Source organism: Pelobates fuscus, chromosome 3 (assembly GCF_036172605.1).
Source record: "Pelobates fuscus isolate aPelFus1 chromosome 3, aPelFus1.pri, whole genome shotgun sequence".
Classification (NCBI taxonomy): Eukaryota; Metazoa; Chordata; class Amphibia; order Anura; family Pelobatidae; genus Pelobates; species Pelobates fuscus.
In genome coordinates, this window is record NC_086319.1 from 130,907,768 (window position 1) to 130,930,532 (window position 22,765).

At 44.8% G+C, this 22,765-nt stretch overlaps 1 protein-coding gene across 1 annotated transcript in view; it reads right to left on the reverse strand.

Annotated features, from left to right (window-relative positions):
- The window catches only part of JADE2 (jade family PHD finger 2), a 647,003-nt gene that overhangs the window by 190,151 nt on the left and 434,087 nt on the right, over nucleotides 1-22,765 (reverse strand). The window contains exon 6 of the mRNA XM_063447471.1: nucleotides 20,723-20,934. Within this exon, the coding sequence (XP_063303541.1) occupies nucleotides 20,723-20,934 (212 nt within the window). The remainder of the gene's footprint in view (nucleotides 1-20,722; nucleotides 20,935-22,765) is intronic.

The following is a 22,765-nucleotide window of genomic DNA, read 5'->3' on the forward strand; positions in this document are numbered from 1 at the left end:
AATTGTAAACCAATTTGCAAATCTTTGCTTTTCAATTAACCACAGTTCTCTGTTCAGCAAACAAACCCCTTGTACACAAAAAATAATTATTTGCACATATTCCACCCTTCAGCAAGAAACAATTTGAAAGCGTGTACAGTCTGCATTAAGGCATTGTTAGCCTGTCATGAGTCTTATGTGACTGAAATTTGTCAAAATGTAGTACAATAGAATACAAGTTTATAGCTCATGTTAGAATTCTGACACTGATGGAATGGGCCTGTTGCATGAATAATATTTCTAAATTAAATTGTAATAAAACGATGCTTCCACAGTGGTTTAAAAAAAAATATGTTAAATGGAAATTTGAAATTAAAAAATGAACTACATGATGAATGAGCTTTTGTTAAACAGAACTACTATAAACAGCTAAAGTACAAATAATATGCAGGAACAGACTTTAATGTGAATATAAGCATGCAACCAGTGTTACAGGAGTCTTGGCTTCATAAAGTCAAAATATTTTACAATTAAGTCTCACCCAAGATATTTTATCCGGAGCTAAATGTTTAAATCATTTCACAAACTGGCATAGCTGTCAATTGTATGATGAAAACTTTAGGAACACATATTTGCATTTTTGAATCTGTAAACTTACACTTTTTTATTCTATTGCTAAATTTAAAGCTTTAAGAGAGAAGGAAGGAGGGCTGGCATACATTTTGTCTTGGGAAGAATATTCCACATTGTGACGGACCCTCCGTCAATCGATGCTCCTAGTGCTCACCAAGGACCATTAGCACTGCACCAGACACCATAAGCACTGCAGACCCCACGAACCGCCGCAGCTCTGTTGGGGTCTCGCCGTCTCCTACCCACCCTGGACCTACGACAAGACTCGAGGCTCCAGTGGGTGAACCTCTCTTCCTTCAGAGAGGGTAGCAGGAACAGCTCTTAAAAGAGCTAGTGATTATCCAAGGGAGTATGATGATCATAGCAATCCCTTGTAGTGATATAGCAGTTTCCTACAACACGAGACTAGGCTGCGAGTTGAGGGTAAGAAGGTCTGAGAGTTTACTAGTACAGGTTGGATTTTTATACAGTTTTTAAGGCCAGAGGCACACCCACTGGACCTGATGGAGGACAGGTACACAAGGGACGTAAACCAATGAAAACAGTAATTAATAGCACGACACTCCTACACAGATTTTTATAAAGTCCCCCCAAAAAATTATAAAGTACCCCAAAACATTACATATCCCCATAAATCTTACATCCCCTGATAGCCCTGATCTGGGTGAACAACATATCCCAAATCACCCAGACAAGATAAGGGGTACAGAAATTTTATGGAAGTTATATTTTTGCCCAGGCGAATTCAGGATTTCATGCCTAAAATGGTTCCATAGATTCGCGGCTAAGTGCCGCTGGAGGACCGACCGGGAACCGCAAGGTTTTCATGCCAAAAATAGTCCCAAGGCATTTGCGGCCAAGTCCCCCTGAAGTCTATTCGCCGCTTTGATCCATGCAAACAAGATGGCCGCCACCACGTGTTCGAATGGCGGACACTTCGACTGTTCGGGAGTTTGAAAAAACATTGTTTAAAGAACTGGTTTATGTTCTATATCAGAGCTGTGACTAGTACTTAAGGGTTCACACCCTCTGCACCCGGGGTGTAGCCCCTACTATATGTGCACTGCACTGGAATGCTGAATGGTAACATGCTGTTGCAGCCTCAGCTAACTGCTGGACAGGATTCCGACACTGCCTGCCTCAAGGCATATCTCCCTTACCAGTGAATTAATTATGGGAGAACTGATGGACACTCTCTATCAGGGCTGTGGCTCCTAGGGTGAGGCCCTACAATAAGTGTGCTGCACTGTGCTGCTGAGTGGAGGCATGCTGTTGCAACCTCTATTTACTGGGTGAGACCCAGTCTATTTATTTGGCCACTGTTCAGAGTACAACCCTGCTGGGGTTTCTGTGAATACTACCTACTACTATGGTAGGCTGATCTGTTTGCCCTGCATCCTGTGCCTGTCTACTGGTTTGTGCCTTTTACATATCACAATAACACCTGGCTACTTTATGCACCTGTGGCTTTGCAGCCTCCAGGTAAGATGTCCATAAACACTTGGGGTCGGACGACCCATGCCCTTCCTTCCCGGATGGAGTGGCAGAGACGGCCGCATTTAACCAGCGGATAATGTCCTTCATGACTCTGGACGACCGCAACTCCGCAAGGGAGCCAGGAGAGGTCTCAGGGACAAGACTCACTGCTGGACGCTATCAGGGGTAAAATACCGGAAAACGGCCACACAGTCTGGGAATGGGCTCCCGATATTCGTTAATGGACTCAGAGATGTGTCCCTTTCGTCAGAAATCCCAGTGAACGCCTCTCCTATGGGACGCGCATAGCAGTACTCCTCCGTATTGACAGATGGTTGGCGGATCTGGGCGCCAAATTATTGGGACCCCAGGCACAAGGCACACTTTTCCCGAGGAAACTTATAGCATTTGTCGCAACCACTTCAGGACATCTGACCACGTACCCACTATCGCTAACATTATATTACCCGGAAGGAGCGAGAGTCAACCTCTGGTGCTCCAGACGATTGGACAGAAAACACACAACGCGTGGATGCACTAGATACCGTTTTCCTCAGGTTAACACCTCCAAGGTACAATCAACTGTACTTTCTACTCCACCCACAGGAGTTCCCATCGTATCTAGGCAGAAGGTATTTAAACCTAATACGGAACCTTTCGCATGGACGACTAGCCTGACAAATCTCTATATGAAGACATGTCAGGGTGATCTTTTTCCATCCCCCTTGACAACGTTATCTAGGTTCCCTGTGACTCGATCAACCTTGGCTCTTCCCCTGGCCCACAGCTCGGATCCCTGCGGGGCTGACTGAATCTACCAAAACCAGTGATCAATTATATATGAGGAAGACATACATAATTGATCACTGGACAATCTCCTATGGGCGATTCAGGGAACGCAAGACTGTGCCAACACTCGAGATTCTCCGTGGTCCGTCTGGAATCGTCGCGTTTCGTGCTGGATGATCCAATTCTTAGGATTCATAAGCGTTTCCAACCCTTACATGCGGAAGTTCTTCCCTTCATAGGTCTCCTCTATCCTCAAGGAATCTTCAAATGGTCCTTCACTGCAACACCGTGACCCTACATGCTCTCACCTGGATCATGGGATACTGCCCTCCTCTATCCGGGCCATCTTCCCAGACTCGCTACGTTACCAGAACAGGCAGTGAGGTCTGGTCAGGTTCACTCAGGCAGACCCCTACGATCCGTTCAGGAGTCGGATACCAGCTTGTGGGGCTGTGAGGACAACCTGGACAACCTGCAAAAGTCCAAACACGCGAAAATAGGTACACGATACGGACCTAGAATTCTTCATGCTGTAATTCACTATCTGCAGACTGGTAAAGGGGTACTCCATCTGTTGCATCCTACTCCGGATGGACAGAGCATCGACAGGCAGGTGTATCGATCACCTGGACGGAACTAACTCCCATCCTTTATCAGACATCATGAAAGGCATCTTCGATCCCTGCCTTCCTCGCAGAACCCCGAGGTCGGCCTATCTCCCGGGAGAAAGACATATCAGAGGGACCGCCGGAATGTGTTGTTCTTCAATTGGCACAATGCACGATGGTGCACAATGTGGTTTGCAATCCGGCCAACTGGGCCTCCCCGGCGGACATATGATTTTGCCTCCTTCGCAATAATTGCGAAAATTATCCATCTCGTTGTTCAGCGGATAACACTGCCTTGCTCGTCCTACCGTGACAGAGTCAGCCTCGTTTCCCGGATCTCACGAGACTGACTGGTGAGGATCTCCTCCTCCTACATTCATATCCTAATATTCTCACGGACACGAAAGGGAACCCACATCTTCTATTCCTGGAGGGTCGGCTGACCCTGGTAGCCTGGACTCTTTCTGGGGTTCTTGGCAAATCGGTGGACTATCACAGGCTGCTAGGACCCTCTTAGGAGTCTCTTGGGCCCTAGGGACATGACAATGCTACCTCTCCATCTGAGCATTCACGGTCTGATTGATGTTTGGAACAGTACCTTGATCCATTATGTGGTGGTGTGGACGGCTCAACAGCCCGTGTCCCGGTCAGGGGACTCCCGATGGACAAGGATCCTAAAACTTATGTACCAACTACCCAGTGACATCAACCTCCGGCTGATGGTGCGTGGAGGTCGTTCTCAGTTTTTTCTACGGGACTAGGGGCATCTACTGTCAGACTTTTATGCTTTGACTGGTGACTTTCCATCAGGTACCGGATGTTCGGGCGTTCGGCGGGGAGGCTTCTCCCGTAGACCCGATAAGATAGGTATCCCATTGCATTTTCGGATTCTTCGTTATTTTCTATTCCTTTCTCAGTGTTAAAATGCAAAATATGAAGCCTCCTGTCAAGTGGTAAAATTGAAGATTATGCTAGCTTTAGTGTACTAATAATCTTGATTTTAGTAATGACAGATTACTTGGATTTACATGTTCATGACTATGTGTCTAAACCTGTCACACATTCTCTTTTCAGTATAACTTGTCTCTGAAGACATTTGGTTGTTTGTGTGAAACTCTTTGGAATTTTGATCCTTCAGATTTTATTCATCCCTGAACACTTTTTGTTATTTAGATGGAATTCACAGGGAACTTTGCTCCTTCGAATTTTGGACTTAGGAGTTATTGTGATTGCTTGTTATATGTTTTACTTCGGCTTGATGTCGCTTTCTGAAAGAGGAAGTGAGGAGGTCACTATGCCTTATGTACATCCTACTCTCTTGTGATTGGTTCTTTTTTCTACGTGTTTCTTTGCTGCTGTGTGGAGTTAGTAAAGAGAGATTATGCAAAATACTCGCCTCGCCTCCTGTCATTACTAAAATTAAGATTCTTAGCACACTAAAGCTAGCATAATCTTCAATTGTGGTGCTTATTTTTCCCCTCCATGCATTTTCTCTAGATCTATGTTGCTAATTTGCTAATTTACCTTAACAAAAAAAAATGTGTGTATATATATATATAAAAGAAAAAATGCTCTTGCACTCACGCTTTAAATGTCCCTTGTGTGCCGGGTGCTAAGCCAAGGCTTTAAATATCCAAGAAATCCAAAGAGGTAGCAGCACTCACGGTCCAGATAAAAAAAATCAAAATTTTATTAAAGCATATTTAAAATGATCGACGTTTCAGTCCACTACACGGAACTTTCCTCAAGATCAACAGTTCTAGGCTCTCTCTGTTCTTCTCTCCGCCCGAGGGTCTCCCTGCTCTCCCCTCTGCCCCAGGCTCTCCCCTCCCTGCTCTCCCCTCTGCCTCAGGCTCTCCCCGCTTCTCCTCTGTCCCAGGCTCTCCCCACTTCTCTTCTGTCCCAGGCTCTCCCCGCTTCTCTTCTGTCCCAGGCTCTCCCCACTTCTCTCCTGCCCCAGGCTCTCCCCACTGCCCTCCCATCTGCCCACGACTTTCCCTGCTCTTTCCTCTGCCCACGACTCTACCTGCTCTTTCCTCTGCCCACGACTCTCCTTGCTTTCCCTTCAGCCCCAGGCTTTCCCTGCTTTCCCCTCAGCCCCAGGCTTTCGCTGCTTTCCCCTCAGCCCCAGGCTTTCCCCTCAGCCCCAGGCTTTCCATGCTTTTCCCTCTGCCCCAGGCTCCGCACATACAGATACAAACACTGACACTCATGCAGTTTCGATACACATATAAATATATCAAAACGGTGTATGGGATAAAGTGCATAAATAGTGCAGGACAGCCACTCCAAATAAGGGATCACTCCCAATTCCCAACAAGTTATACAAGTATACAAGCAGTATAGTACAAAGACATATACCAATGGGGGCGCCACAATCACAAGTCGTGCGTATATTTACCATATATATTGCATGGTGATCATATGAAAAGAGGAATAAAAACATACATAGTGAAGTATTTAATGACATAAAACATCCAAAATTACAATAAAAATACACACTCACAAAGAAGGTGGCACAAAGAGACTTATGTCTAGTTGTGCAAAAACGCTTGTCAACCTCTCATGGGTTAAAATCCCTTTAAATGTAGTTCCAATGTCAATGCCTCTTGAAATAATCAGTCAGGCAAGGAGATGATGGAGTCTTTATGGAGGTGTTGACAGGTATCTCTGCTCGACGCGTTTCGTCCCAAGGACTTTTTCGAGATCTGTGTGTCCTCAGCTGTTCCAGCTTTTTAAATCTTTATTTTCGCGCGGCTCGTTTCGTGTGCGCATGCGCATTGCGGCAAAAGTGACAAAGCACGTTGCCGTGCATGCGCGCACATTCAGCCTGACACGCAGACAAACTTTATTGTCACTTTATGCCCGAGGACAGTAAACATTGCCAGACCACTTGATTTGGCAAGCTTCTAAGGGCAAACATACTAAAATCTTCAAAGTCTATTACAGAGTGTGAACTAAATGAAATCCTAGGAAAATACATCCACATTGATAAACTAATCATATCCATAAACTTTATTTGAAAAACAGTATATTTAAAAGTCATTATCATATTTAAAAAAATCATCATATTTAAAATACATCAAGTTTGAAAAACATCTATTTAAAAGATCTAAGTAATAAATCTAAGGTATAAGTAATAAAATACAGGACCATTGTATTTGATGTTAAACTGATACAATTTTAACAATTTTAAGGGAAAAAGCAAATAAATTATAAAAGTAAAAATCCATTATAAAAGTAAAAATACATAAATAAGGAAAATAGAAAAAAATTATTATTGGAGGACATCATTCTTCTAAAAGGGTTCTACCGACCGAAGCGCATGACAAAAAGCCCCAAACTAAAAAGCACACTAGATAGAGGTCTATAGCAAAATTTATTTAAATAGCAACATTTTGAATAGTTACACGAAGACTATATATTATTTAAAGCATAAAAGTATTTAAATTGTCAATAGGCTATAAAACCTATATAAATATATAGTAAACTAAATTAAATCAAAAACAATAGTCTAGACTTAAATGTCAATCCACAGAAACTAACAGATCTATATCTACATTTAGACCACTGGGGGAGGAAGTTTTAAGCCTATGTATCCACTCCGTTTCTTTCATGGCCAAAGCTTTCTCAGTATCTCCTCCTCTCCAGTGAGGAGTACTAGCGTCTATTCCTATAGCTTTCTCAGTATCTCCTCCTCTCCAGTGAGGAGTACTAGCGTCTATTCCTATACATTTAAAATCCTGGAAACTGAAATGGGAACAACTTGTACAGTGTCTGGGGACACTATGTTTCATATTTCCTCTTTTAATACCATTGAAATGCTCCAGGATTCTGACATGCAGTTTCCTAATGGTGCGTCCCACATATTAAATGCCACATTTGCACTCAAGGAGATAAATTACATGTTTTGTTTGGCAATTTATAAAATGTTTAATCTTAAATATCTCCTTTGTTGCAGTACATTGAAACTCTGATGTTTTTTGTTTCTGGAATTTACAAGTACTGCAGCGTCAGCACTTGAAGAAACCTTTAGGTTTCTCCCTAAGGAAACTGTCTGTATCCGTATTACTGCTCCTTTAGACGATTTGACAGTAGGTAAAGTACTAGGTGCTAGGATTGATTTAAAATTTTGTATTTTTTTGTAGATAATCTGAGGTCTAGATGGTAAAATATTCTTTAAAAACTGATCTTGTTTTAAAATAGGCCAACATTTTCTAATGGTTCTCTCAATTTGGTTTGCCTTATTATTGTACCTGGTGATAAAAGAGGTACTGAAATCTCTATTGTTTTTTCCTGAAATTTTTTTGCTTTTTAAAAATGTAGTCCTATCTTTGTTATCTATCTCTTTTTTATATTCATCTAACAATTGGGGAGGATAATGTCTGTTTTTTTTTTTTTTAAATTCTTTATTTTAGTTGTGCGCAGAAATAACAAGTAGCCTCAATGCGCCACGACAGCGGCATCAGGGTAAAACAGTAAACAGTTGCATTACAGGTTGTGGCACAGATTAGTCAGGCACATTTTTTTTTAAAGGGGTATCATTAGTACAACAGATTGGTGACTCGTTTTGTTAAGTAGGTTAGTAGAAGGCGTATGTCAGGAGAGATTATTCAGAGGAGTGACAAAGTAGTGAGTAAACAGTTTCGTTAACCAACATTCAAAACACTTTGGAAAGGCCTCCAAAGAGGTCCTACAGCCATAGACCGATAGACAAGCCTAAATTCCGTATGCATAAGGCTCAATAAACAGTTTAGCGAAGTTATAGCCAACTAACAATTAATACACGTTACAGTGGTATTCGGGTGGATCATACAGCTGTGGCCTTACAGTTAAGCTTATGTTCCGTGTATGTTAGTCTGATAAATGCAGATTGGCACTGCAGAGCATCTAGATCTATACCAGAGGGTGATAGCGAGATATGAGTAGAGCGACAGCAGAACATGGAAAGTAAAGGCATAACTTTGTTTGAAGCATAAAGTGTGTGGCCCATCAGGCATGAGTTAAAAAATACATTTTATAGATATATGGACGTGTGGTAATGGGGAGCGTGAGAGAAGTTATGTACAATGAATGAGTGGTGAGGTCAGGCTAAGTAGTTGCTTGTGAGGGAGTGTACATATGATTAATGCAAAATGCAAAAAGTCACAGGAGAGTGGCAAGTCCTCAATGGGTGTATATAGCTGCTAAGGGCGGCCTGAGATGAATGACTCATCTGCTGGTACGAGTGTCCCGTTCAGCCGACTCCCTCCAAAGGTATTTCACAGCCCCGTCTGGGTGAAAGATCCTGCGGCTCAGGCGTGGCGATTTGCCATGGGTGAGTAGGGGGTGCGTTGAGGTGTTTTGTATCCTGCAGGCATGTATTGTGCCTGGGTGCCTCGTGGTGGTCCTGCGCGTCGGTTGTTGGGACCACTGAATGAGAGTTAGATTGGGTCTTGTTCCGTGGCTTGTGATTATGGGTGTCAGACCCCAGTCCAGCTGTTAGGCTTCCAACCTTGTGTCTGCGGGTATGCTCTGTGTAGGGCCTGGGGCAGCTCGTCTGTGTCGGTCGGGTCCGGCGTCGGTATGAGAGCGGGCTCTTCATGGCTGTTGTGCCAGGCCTTGGCTTATGCTGGATTGTAGTTGGCTTCAGCTTGTGTGTGAGTTTAGTAGCAGTCAAATGAAGGCGCCATGCGTGTTTGTGTGTGGAAGAGTTGTCGCGCTGTTTTTGGCGCCGTTTTCCGGCTTGTTTTCGGCTTATCGTGCCGCTGAGCTGTGTGCAGGAGGGCAGCACCCTCGGTGAGTATTCGGCTCGAGGTGTGGCTGCAGATAGTCTGTCTTCTAATTTGCGCCAGAAGGCCTCAAAATGGGCATCCAGCCTCTCCAGGATATCTGTCATCGTGGTGAGTGATTCCGGGCTGGTCGCCGCCATCTTGGGGTGAGATCGGTTCGGCTCAGACTGTTGCCCCCGTGCCCGAGGGGGCCCTCCTGGGACCGGGATAACCCCCTCCGGTCCATAGGGGGGGGATCGCGGGACCAGATGCAAGCTGGTGGCTGTTGAGGGCGATGGGGGAGCGGCCGTCTCCCCCGCGCCAGCCATGCTGAGAGGCCTTAGTTTGCTGTGCCTGGGTATGTGCGTTTGGTGCCATCCGCTTGGTGCCATCGCATAGCCCCTGCTATCAGCTCCTGGTTGGTGGTCCATTCGGCGGGTTTTTTTTTTTTTTATAAATTCTTTATTTTTGTTGTGGAGTAGTTTCCACTATTTTTCGTGGTAACATACAATCATCCAATACAAAAGGATAAAAGGCAAAAAAGCAAATTTAACATTGGTTAATAGTTAACATGAGTCATTCTGGGATAATTGCTCTAGCATCCTCTTACTGAAACAAACCTCTTGAGGAGTTAATAAGCACACAGGTCTGTGTATGCCTTTCTCACGGCCTCGAGATGTACAATATGCTATGGCATTCTAACATTTTAGTTGCCCTCAAGGTTAAGATTTACGGGTTGGTACTGCACGCCAGTAGCGCCAATGGGTTTAAGGTGTGCACTATAGTATAACATGCTAGTGGCTGATGAGGGCTTAAGCTTATTGAAGATTGGTGTAACCTGCCAGTTGCTCTTTCAGGCTTAAAGTGTGTAGCTTGGTATAGCAAGCTGATATCTCATGAGGGTTTAAAGCTAACTATTCAGTCCAGCATGCTAGCAGCTCAGGCGGGCCCAATACGAGCCATATGTATAACACGCTAGCCGCCTATGTGGGGTTGAGACATACTGGCCGCTCATGTGGGTATTAAAAAAAAAAAAAAAAAGGGACACATTGTTACTTCCCGTTAATGGCGTTTGTACCGTTAAGTGTATAGCACATTGATGGTGTAACGGAGCACCTCGTGTGGGGTCATGTTAAGCACATTGGTAACATTTGGTAATGGTTTTTGGGAAGGCAAAATGTACACATTGGCAGGTCACATCAGCGTGTCTCGTGGAGGTAACGTACACTCAGTGAGATAACCTGTTCGTAGCTCTAGTGGAGTAAGGGTGAGTGCGTTGGCAGTGCATGTTGGCTACTCTCGTGGGGTTAAAATAGGCTCGCGGACAGCACGAGTTGGCAACTCATGTGGAGTTGTACAATATACTTCTATAATACGTTTTAGTTACTTATATGTAGGTAATATGATCCCATTAGTGGAGCGTGTTGCTGGCTCTTGTGGGGTGAAACTAACCACCTAGGTACCATATGTGAACGACTCCCGTGATGGTAGTACATGTTACATTGGCCGACCTCTTCGGCGATTCGTGTGGGGTGGACGGAAACTCTTTGTTATCACATGGTGGCAAGATTAATGAAGTCAAAATAAACACATTGGGAAGAAACGAACTAACAAACAAGCAAAAAAAAGAGGTGGAAGTATAGTAAAAACAGGGATACATGGCAATATGGCAATATAGATACTTGGGGGCTTGTGAAGAGCCTGGTTCGCCCGAATGTCCCCACCTTGCCCATTAGGCAGGTGTATGTCCAGTCCTTTAGCGTTCTAACAGTCCTATGGAGGGTTCTGTGGACGTGGCCTTCTCTGTGCTCCTGTCTCCTCAGAGCCTTTCTCCAGTGCTGCTTTGTCGCTGGGGGTCTTGCTTTTCCCCTGTTCAGGGAGTCCGGGCTGAGGGAGTTGGAGCTCCTGTAGGAAGTCCGTGGGGTCTTCCTCTGCTGACAGCGAAAGAACTCTGTCCCCATGCGGCACCACCAGTGTGCCAGACGTCCCCCATCTGTATCTAATACCGCAGTCTCTCAGCTGCCGAGTGATTGGCATGAATCTTCTCCTTTCTAGCAGCGTTGCAAATGGTAAGTCATCAAATACTTTGATGTGAAGGTTATCTACCGTGATGGTGGGCGTCTTCCTTGAGCGGGCCAGAATTGCCGCTTTTACCGCTATGTCTCGGGTGAGTGCAATGATGTCCCTGGGGGCGTCTGCGGGGGCGGCCACGGCCTTCCGGATCCTAAATGCCGCTGTGATAGGCCATGCTTCGCCGATTTTCTTTGCTCCCATCACGATCGCCATTTTGTTGGAAAACTCTAGCAGGGCTTCTGGGCCTATTGTTTCCGGAGCTCCGCGGACCCGGACGTTTCTCTTGCGGTGCCTGGTTTCCATCGCGGTCACCGTGCGGGTAAGTTGTTGGAGTTGCTGGGTCAGGGAGGCCACTTGGGTTTGAGTCTCAGCTATGAGAACGTCTCTGTCCCCTTCTCTTGTCTCCACTGCTCCCAAGCGTGCTGTGACCCCGGTCATCTCGGACCGCACCTCTTCCAGATCCGACTTCCATACCTTCCGTAGGTCTAGTAATAACTTTTTTTTTTTTTTTTTTAAATACTTTATTTTTGCATCCTGTCGGACAAAGAGAAATGAAAACAGTGCACAGGCTTACGCAGAAGCCATAAAATATATATAGACTTGTAGAAATAACAGCCATGAATTACTGTACATAAACTTCAAATAAGAAAATGTCTCTTGCGGCTTGATGTCATCACTGTCTCAGTCCACCAGGGTTTTTTTTCTTTTTTATAAATCCGCAAGCTATCGTGGTGATGATACCGTTTGAAGAAAGAAACAACCGTGTAACACAACATATTATACATAACTTCGTGCATTGTAACCAAATAGGGTTGCCTCATCCCTTAGTAGAGGGGGTTTACCCTAGTGCACCTTGCCTTGCGCCTATCTTGTGGTGCGATTTATGTTTAAAGTGCGATTAGGGTCATGTTGCGTGGTAATACATCGTTGCTATGTTTTGGAAGTATAAAAAACTAAATGAGATTAAGAGTGAAGAGAGAAGAAAAAAGGGAAAGAGAAGAAAAGAAAGGGGGGAGCAAGAAGGAAAGGGAGGGAAGGGGGCACAGGGTAGATGGGGAAGGTCGTATGCAACGTCTCAGAGCTACTTGGCCATGATCGTACGTTTTATCGTTATGTGGTGTTTTAGGCGGTGACCGGGAGTACATAGCCGTGCCATGGTTCCCATACTCTGTCAAATTTCGGTGTGGTGCCTTTCAATCTGGCCGTCAGACTATCCATTAGGTGTACCTCTTTTATGTTGCCTATTACTCTCTGGGTGGTTGGTAAGTCTGTTTGGAGCCATGTTTGTGCCATCGATCTCCTGGCTGCCAGTGTAATTTTATGCAGTAATGTTTGTTCAACTCTTGTCCAATTGTCTACTGGTCTGTTCAGGAGGTATGTCCAAGGATTGAGGTCTGGTGCCTTATGGAATATACCATTGACTAAATGATGGATTTTAGTCCAGAACGTCTGAGCTTTGGGGCAATCCCACCACATGTGGAGGTATGTACCCTTGTGTCCGCAATCCCTCCAACAGTCGTCAGTGGGTGTCTGTCCCATGCGGTGTAGTGTGACTGGGGTGGTGTACCACCTGAACATTGTTTTGTAGGATTGCTCCTGCAGTGTGACACTTATAGACACTTTATGGTTGGCTTCCCATATGTCCCTCCATTCCTCCCCCTCTAGTACCTCTCCCAGGTCTCTTTCCCATGCCTCCGTATATGTCAGTGGTCCCCACTCTTTTGATTCCGAGCATATGTGTGCATACATGGTGGTAATTAAGCCTTTTCGTGTATGCTCATTCAGACACATTCTTTCATAGAATGTTAGAGGGGTGGTCGCCGCCTGTCGAATGTCAGTCCGTTGGACGTAGTCTCTGATCTGTAAATATCGGAAGAAGTCTGCTGGGGTGAGGTGTGTTCGCTGTTGAAGTGTGTCAAAGGGGACTAGTTTCTTATGTTCATACATATGGCAAATTCTCTGTATACCTGCCGTCTCTATGTTAGCGAAATCCCTAGCCGCTATGCCTGGGGGGAAGTCCCTGTTCCTCAGTACGGGGGTCATGGGTGAGTGCCTAGATGTCAAGTTATATTTATGGGCATACGAGTCCCATATGGTTAGGGAATTCAGTATTGCTGGGCAGGTCGTCCTCAGGATAGGCCTGGCTTCTTTGCGCACCCACATGTGATACTGCGGGAGGTCGGCCCCTGTCATAAGCGACTCCAGGTCAACCCACCGTCTGGCCCCTAGGGGAGAATGCCACATAGCGATCTGTGCCAATTGCGCCGCCAGGTAGTAGGAGTAAAGGTGTGGCAGGCCCAGCCCTCCTCTCTGTTTCTGTCTATATAGTACATTTTTGGATATCCTGTGTCTGCGGTTGTGCCAGATGAAATCGCCTATTGCCTTCTGGAGGTGTGCCAGGTCTGATTTGAGTAGTCTGACAGGTAACGCCTGGAAGAGAAACAGTATTCTCGGTAGGATGTTCATTTTTACTGTGTGGATGCGCCCTATCCAGGAAATGGGTTTGTCTTGCCAATTGTCCATGTCATGTATGAGTGTCTTGATCAAATGGGTATAGTTCAGGTGATGTATATCTTTTGGGTCTGCAGGTAGGCGTACTCCCAGGTACTTAAGATGGTCACGTACTATCGGAATGTTGTGAGTTTCCCGTATGGTCTTTATGTCCTCTGGTGTCATGCCGAGCGGGAGGGCACTTGATTTATCCAGGTTCGCCTTGTAGCCGGAGAAGGCCCCGAACTGTGTCAGTAGGCCTCTGAGTGCCGCCATGGACGCTATGGGGTTCGTGAGGGTCAGCAAAACATCATCTGCGTAGGCGGAGGCGAGAAACTCTTGGCCCCCTACGTTGATCCCTGTAATCAGGGGGTGTCGTCGCATGGCTTGCATGAGCGGCTCAAGCGACAGCACAAATAGGAGGGGGGAGAGGGGGCAGCCTTGTCTGGTTCCGTTCTTCAGAAAAAAGGGTTGAGGTCCAGCTCCCGTCATCCTAATCTGCGCAGAGGCCTGATTGTACATGGCCCTGATTGATGTCACATATCGTTCGGGAAAGTTCAGGTGGTTCAGCAGGTCGAAGAGGTACGGCCACTCGACCCTATCAAAGGCCTTCTCCGCGTCCAGCGAGACCAGTAGCGTGGGGGTGGTAGAGGCCCTCTGTCGCCATATTAAATTTATGTTTCTCCGGGTGTTTTCAAACAGCTGTCTGTCTGGCACGAACCCCACCTGGTCAGGGTGGATCAGAGTTTTCAACACTGGGTTCAACCGGTCCGCTAGTATCTTCGCCAGAATTTTAATATCTTGATTAATCAGCGAAATGGGCCTATAGTTATCTGGGAGTAGTGGATCCTTGCCCGGTTTCTGGAGGAGAATTATGTTAGCAAGTGACATACTGCTTTCCGTGTTGCCGCCCTCCATGAGGTCGTTGAACACTCGCGCTAGATGTGGGGACAATTCCTCTTTAAAGGACTTGTAGTACGTCCCATCGAAGCCATCTGGTCCCGGTGCCTTGTTACCTTTCAGGCCTGCTATAGCCCTTTCTACTTCCTCCCTTGTTATAGCTTCTCCGAGGAGCTGTGCTGATGCCGTCGAGAGTTTTGGTAGGTCTAGGTCCTGCACAAAGTTGTGCATTTGCCTATCAGCTTCAGCCTGAGACGTTTGAGACCGTGGCGTGTGGTTGTACAGCTTCTTATAATAGTCGGTGAATACCTGTGCCACCTCTGCTGGGGTATTTTTTACCGTTCCGTCTCTGTGTTTAATCGCAGTGATTGGGGCCCGGTTTTGCCTTGGTCTCAGGGTCCTGGCTAATAAGGTGTCCATTTTGTTCGAGTGTTCGTAATATGTTCTCTTGGTCCAATTAAGGGCCTTTATGGTGTCGTCCATTAGTACAGTGGTCAAGGATCGCCTGATCTTTTGCACTTGTTCTGTGAGTTGGGGGGTTGGAACGGTTTTATGTCTCTGCTCAGCTTTCCTCAGTTCCCCCAGTAGTCTGTGCACCTCTTTGGCCTTGTGAGCTTTCTTCCTCGTTGCAAGTTTAATGCACGTGCCCCTGATCACAGCTTTATGGGCCGCCCACACCGTGGTGGAGGCAACATCCTCCGTTTCGTTTTCGTGAAAGTAGTTGTGTATGTCGGCGCATATTTCAGCTTTGGAGTCCTCGTCGCGTAACAGATGTGGGCTCATCCTCCAGTTCCAAGGTGCTGCTGCGCACAGGTGGTCCAGCGTCAGGGTGACTTCGGCATGGTCTGACCAAGTAATAGAACCTATTGTGGTCTCTTTTACCTTTGCCATGCTTGTATCGTTAACGAGGAAATAATCGATCCTCGAGTAGGTACCGTGTGGTGCGGAATAAAAGGTGTAGTCGAGTTCTCCGGGATGCTGGGCCCGCCACACGTCAATCAGGTTGGTGTTTTGGAGAAAGCCATGCAGCATTCTGTCCTGACCCCCCCTGCCCTGTGACCTCTGGGTGCCTGTCTTGGTGCTTCTGTCAGTTGCTGGGCACGGTGCGGCATTAAAGTCGCCCCCCATGATTAACATGCCGTACGGTAGGGCCTTAATTTTATCTGTCAATGTCTCCCAGAATTTTGCGTCCGGTATGTTAGGGGCATACACATTGATTAAGTGTATTGAATGGGAGTACAGTGTCCCCGACAGTATGATGAACCTGCCGTCCGTGTCTATGTCTGTGGAACGTATTTGGATCGGGCACCTGTTGTGTATTAAGATAGCCACCCCGTTGTGTTTGCGGTGTGATCTAGCCTCGTAGGATATGGGGTAAGTATTGTCTCTAATGCGAAGCGTCGTGTTTTGCGAAATATGTGTCTCTTGAATGAGAGCTACGTCAGGATTGTGCCGTTTGATCTCTCTAAGCATAAGGCGTCTCTTTCTAGGGGCGTTCAAGCCTTTAACATTTATGGAAAGTAGTTTTAGAGCCATAGCTGTTGCGGTGTTTGCCGCTCGGAGCCTGTTAGTGGGTTCCCTATCCGATCGTCCCTAACGCTATAGGAGATATCGATCATAGGAGTTATAAGGAGAGCCTCCGCCTCTGAGACTATCGCATACCGGAGGGGGGGGGCAGGCATGAGGGTACGTAGAGGGGGGGAAAGAGAGACAAGGGTAAATAGAGAAGAGAAGAAAAAAGGAGAGAAAAGAAGAAAAATAAAAATAAAAAAACTGGACTTACTAATCGCCAGCTCTATGTGGGGTGTCGTCCTCGCGTCCACAGATAGTACCCAGCCGGGTACCATACGGACTTCGGGTTACAAAGCCATGGCAGGACCGCACCGCTTCCAATGCTATATGTCAGTTCGATGGGGGGGGGGGGGGGGGGATCCGCACGCGTGGGGAGCGGAACAGTGATCTAGTGGTGACAATTACGTTTATCCAGTGGGGGAATGCTGTACTATCGATGTATGCATTTGTATCTTAACTAGTTATTTAGTTGGGTATGGGGCTTAGTGGGTCATCTCTGCTAACACCTCCGGGTGGGGTAAATGTCTGCTGCGGGGCTATGCCGCGCGTATTAGGAGGCCATACCATTGGGTTCACATGCAAGCGGGTCAAAAATATCGTGTACATGCACTTCAACATAAGTATGGTATATACAGTACTACCCCCATCCCAACACTATCCGAGCACCCCCTCCCTCTCCTCCGGGCCATAGGGCTAATTCCCAGGTCCGTTCACTGCAGTACCCCTATAGTTGTTCCAAGCTCATCTGGGGGATGCCCTTTTCGTGGGGCGCACGGGCACAATGTGGAGCGGAGGGGGAGGGCGAACTCCCTGCACGTGATCAAAGACTCAGGGGGGGGGGAGGCTGTCGCGGGAAGTGGGGCGCCGTCCCAAAAGCATTTGGGGTCACCCAGTCGGGAAGCGCTGTACTTGCAGCATAATCATTTGAACATTGAGAAACCAATTTAGGAGTAATAACTTTTTAATATCGCCTTTTGTCGAGGGCGAGTTGTCAGAGTCGGAGTCTTCCGTCTGGTATACTGCGTTGGCGGTCTGTATGGTCGGGGGGCCCCTTTCTCGGGCCGATGCCTCTGAGTCACTGGAGCTTTGGTTATCCCCTTGCGCCATCTTAGTTTGTGTCTGTGTTTGCGGCCTATTGAAGGACCGTCTGATGTCAGGCGTGTATGAGCCCTCCAGGCAGGTTATTTTCTTATGTTTTCGCCCCATATTGAGGTTGGGGGTATCTGGGTCAGTATTAGGCTGTTTGTCTGGTGTGTTTGTTGGAATTTCGTGGCAATTCGTCAATTAAAACAGTGTGTTCAGCCGGAGCTCCACACCAACACGTCTTGTTAGCTGCTCAGCTAGCCACGCCCCCCTATAATGTCTGTTTTTAAACTTTTCATTTAAAATCTTAACCTGTTCGTTAAAATCCATTTTATTAGTACAGTTCCTCAGGAGTCTTGTCTGTTGGCCTTTTGGTATATTTCTCAGCCAATTTGGATGGTGACAGCTTGACAATTCTATAAATGAATTACCATCTGTAGGTTTAAAATACGTCTTACTACAGACAACCCCTGAGGACACAAACAAAGAAAGATCTAAAAAATTGATTGTCTCGGTATGGATATCAGCAGTAAAACGTAACCCGTAAGCATTAGTGTTGATATACTGTAAAAAGTTGTCCAACAACGGTCTATCTCCCTCCCAAATGATTAAAACATCGTCGATATACCTTTTCCATAGCACCAGGTTCGCGCCAAATGGGTTATGTTCCCATATGTTTTTAGCTTCCCAATCTGCTACAAAAATGTTCGCGAACCTGGTGCCCATGGCCGTTCCACACGTTTGTAGGTAATATATACCCTCAAACCCAAAAAAATTGTGAAACAGGATAAAACAAATAATGTTTAAATTCAGAAGGGCTTGAGTTTTGTGCGTGAGGGGATCATTTTCTAAAATCTCTTTTATTGCTTGGATGCCTTTTTCATGATCAACAGACGTATTTAGGGAGGAGACATCAACAGTGGCCCAAATATAATTATCCTTCCAAGTCAAACCTTTTTATTCCTCTGTTCATATGATCACCATGCAATATATATGGTAAATATACGCACGACTTGTGATTGTGGCGCCCCCATCGATACACATATACAATCAGTCACTCATGCAGATACATAAACACAAATATACAATCACTCACACATGCAGATACATAAGCACACACATACAATCACTGACACACATGCAGATACAGACACACATATACAATCACTGACACACATGCAGATACTCATTATCTGTATGTCAGTGATTGTAACTATGTGTCTACGTATATGCATGTGTGTCTGTGCATCTACATGTGTGTCAGGGTATATATCTGTGTGTCAGTGTGTCTGTGTTTCAGGGTGTGTATCTATATGTGTGTCAGGGTATGTATCTGTGTGTCAGACATATAGATACATACCCTGACACACATACAGATACACACCCTGAAACACAGTGTGCCAGTGTGTCTGTGTCTGACACACAGATATTTAACCTGACAAACAGACACACTGACACACAGATACATACCTTGACACACATGCAGATACACAGACACATATACACATACACTGACACACATACAGACACATACCCCGACACTCTGACCAACAGATACACACTGACACCCATGCAGATACACAGACACACAAGCAGATACACACCCTACCACACAGATAAACACCTTAACACACATGCAGATACAAAGACACATAGATACATACACTGACACACATACAGACACATACCCTGACAAACAGATACACGTTCTGACATCAATGCAGATACACAGACAAACATGCAGATACACAGACACACATATATATATATATTGTGAAATACTTAAGGATACATACCTTGACACACATACAGACACAAAGAAACATAGGGTATGTATCCTTAAGTGTGTCAGGGTATGTATCTATGTGTCTTTGTATATGCATGTGTGTCAGGGTGTGTTTCTGTGTGTCAGGGTATATATCTGTAAGTGTGTCAGTGTATGTATCTGACACACAGATGCACACCCTGACACACATGCAGATACACACACACAGATGCAGATACACAGACACACACATTGACATGCAGATAACTATACTGACAAACACGCAGATACACAGACACATATATACATACAGATACATACCCTGACACACATACAGATACAAAGATACAGACACTGACGCATCTTCACGCAAAGATACTTATTCTGACACATAGATTCAAACCCTGAGGCACAGATACACACATTTAGGTGATAAACACATTGACACACATGCAGACACAAAGATACATAGATACATAGACTGACACACTTAAGGATGCACACCTTGACACACAGATGCACACCCTGAAACACATGCAGATACACAGAGACACACACACACACTGACACAAAGATACATATACTGACAAACATGCAGATACACTTACACATATATACGTACACTGACACACTTAAGGATACATGCCCTGACACACATTCAGATACACAGATACAGACACTGACACACCTCCTCACGCACAGATACTTACCCTGACACACATGCAGATACACAGACACATAGATACACACAATGACACACTTAAGGATACACACCCTGACATACAGATACACACATTTACACACACATGCAGATACAGAGATACACACACTGGCACACTGACACTGTGCTGTGTGTAAGAGTGGTGTTGTGTGTGTGACAGGGGTGCTGTGTGTGTGAGGAGTGCTGTGTGTGTGTGTGGGGTGCTGTGTTTGTTTGTGTGGGGGTACTGTGTGTTTATGAGGGGTGCTTTGCGTGTGTGTGAGGGGTGCTTTGTGTGTGTGTGAGGGGTGCTCTGTGTGTGTCAGTGTATGTATATAAGTGTCTGTGTATCTGCGTTTGTCAGTATATGTATATACTGTGTCAGGGTATATATCCTTAAAGCGACACTCCAGGCACCGAGACCACTTCTGCCCATTGGAGTGGTCTGGGTGCCAACTCCCACTACCCTTAACCCTGCAACTTTAATTATTGCAGTTTTCATAAACTGCAATAATTACATTGCAGGGTTAACTCATCCTCTAGTGGCTGTCTACTAGACAGCCACTAGAGAGCACTTCTGGGATTTTAGCACAGGTTTTCTGTGCTAGAGCGTCGCTGGACATTCTCACGCTATGTAAGGACCTCCAGCGTCACTAAAATCCCCAAAGGAAAGCACTGAAAAGCATTTTTAATGCTTTCCTATGGAGAGGTCAAATGCGCGTGCACAGTGGAGTTAAGTAGCTTATTATATAAGTAGCATTTGGAAAGTAGGACTGTGGCTGTGGGTTCCTGACTGGACCCAGGTAACTTGTCAACTTGCTACAAGTATTCCTTTAAGTGAGCCACAGAAAAAAATATTACCAGTGTACACAGACATTACATAAAACACTAGTTTTATTCTTACCTGGTGTACACAGACGTTACATTTATCACAGAAAACCATTTCATTGCCATCCTCCCCTTCTGGTGAACGGCACACATCACAGACAACATCCTCATCATATTCGATTCCCAATCCTTCTTCTGTTTCAATGGCAACGTTCATGTTCTCAACACAGATCATCTCTAATTCTTCTAACACTCTCTCTAAAGTGAGTTCATCCAACGCTGGAATTTCTGTTAAGAAAACCAATGACAAAAAAGGCATTTATAAACACTTTACAATCGGGGTACAAACAACAGTAACAAAAGTGTTTATAGGAACAGAAGGTAAAGAGGAGGACCCTACCCTTAAAATCTAGATTTATTTTACTGTTCTATTCCTCGTCATAGGATACACAATATTTTACAAAGATGCTTGGTCCTTTCAAGGTGTAAATGATACAGGTAAATGAGGGCAAAACCATTTAAAAATTAGAATGCAATATGTTTGTTTTTTCTTTACCTGACATTCTCTGCAATTTATACTTGTGCACGTGAGGATATGAACATAGCTCTAGGACATGCCTCTATTTTATTAGATAAACTAACCTGGTAAAAATACGTTACATTTAGACATCACTTTTTATTGCAGCTTTTTTGAAAACCTAGATCTAGAATGAGTCATACAGCTTTAGCCTGGGGAAAGCGTAATGGTACTGAGTCAGTGCATTATAACACCCTGAGGGTATTGCTTTAGAAAACATTCTAAAAGGATTTTAATGGGCAAGAGACATAAATAATAAGGCTTTCTGTAATGAAAATTATGCTTCTGAAGTTGTGTTTATACTGGTTTATAGAGAATAAAGTAAAAAAGGAAGACCAGGAAGCAGGTGAAAGTAGAAGCAGCATTTGTTGTTTATACAAAAACTATTGTTGGTGACAAACGACAAAATCCCCAATCCCCACTGAAGCCAAGTAAACAGTAATAACTAATAGCAAAGACACAGCACAACTCAAAACCTTAGTGTTCTTCTAATTGTTAATACAATAGAGTGAAAGCACAAGTCGTATGTTCATATAAGATGTTTACACAAAAATATTATTACTTTAGTAAGAAATACGAATAGCAAATACCGCAGTATCCATTCAAGAAACAAATGAGACCTTTCTAATGCTGGGTTTAACAGCTGTTGTCCCACTCTCTTTAATACGTCATTGTATCACTGTGCTAATATAAATGCTTTCATGTTCTTGTTGTAACTGAACTCTGGAAGCTTTTACACTAAACAAACTTAGGTGCTCATTTAATTTGCTAATTGCCCTGTCAGTAAAATCTAACGTTGGTTGTCACTGTTAGATTTATATTGACAGTGAACAATAATGTCGCTCAACATAAATTCCTAAAAAAAAACCTCATGAAAACAGTTGTTGTATAACACAATGGGAAATGCAACACATCAATTTCCATTGGATTGGGGCTCCATCAAAACAAAAAGTCATTTTTAAAAAGAGACTTCAGGGTCAGTAGTGAATATTCCTAGGAGTTCACTATACTGAAAAGTTTGTTTTTTTAAGAAAATGAAGAAGCTGGACCCAATGGACAAACATCACTTTGAGACAACTGCTTTAGCTGTGATTTAGACAGTTGTCTCACTCTGCAAGCTGAAAAAAGGTAAATGTGATATTTCTTATGCTTTCCTCACCCACTTCAGGAGGGACACTGATCTAGCCAATCAGTGTCCTCTCCATAGGAATGCTGGAAAAGTGCTTTGGACATGCCTGACAGATTTGCACATGTGCAGTTGAACGATCTCTTCAGCTTCCTACGTATGGAAGGTGGAAAAGAGAGGAAGCCTGATCAGTGTAACTCATATACAGCAGGCTCCAATGTCGTGATGCTCTCTGTCCTGTTTTTTTCATAAGTGGATTGCTCTGAAACCAAGATGGGTGGGTAAGGGGGCTGAAGAAACTCTGCTAACTGAGCCTAACAATGCAATCTGACCAAGGTCATTGTAAGCTAATAAATGTTTATCAAAGTTTCTCTTGCTTTACTTTGGTAAAGTAAATGACCATCCCTAAATGAAAT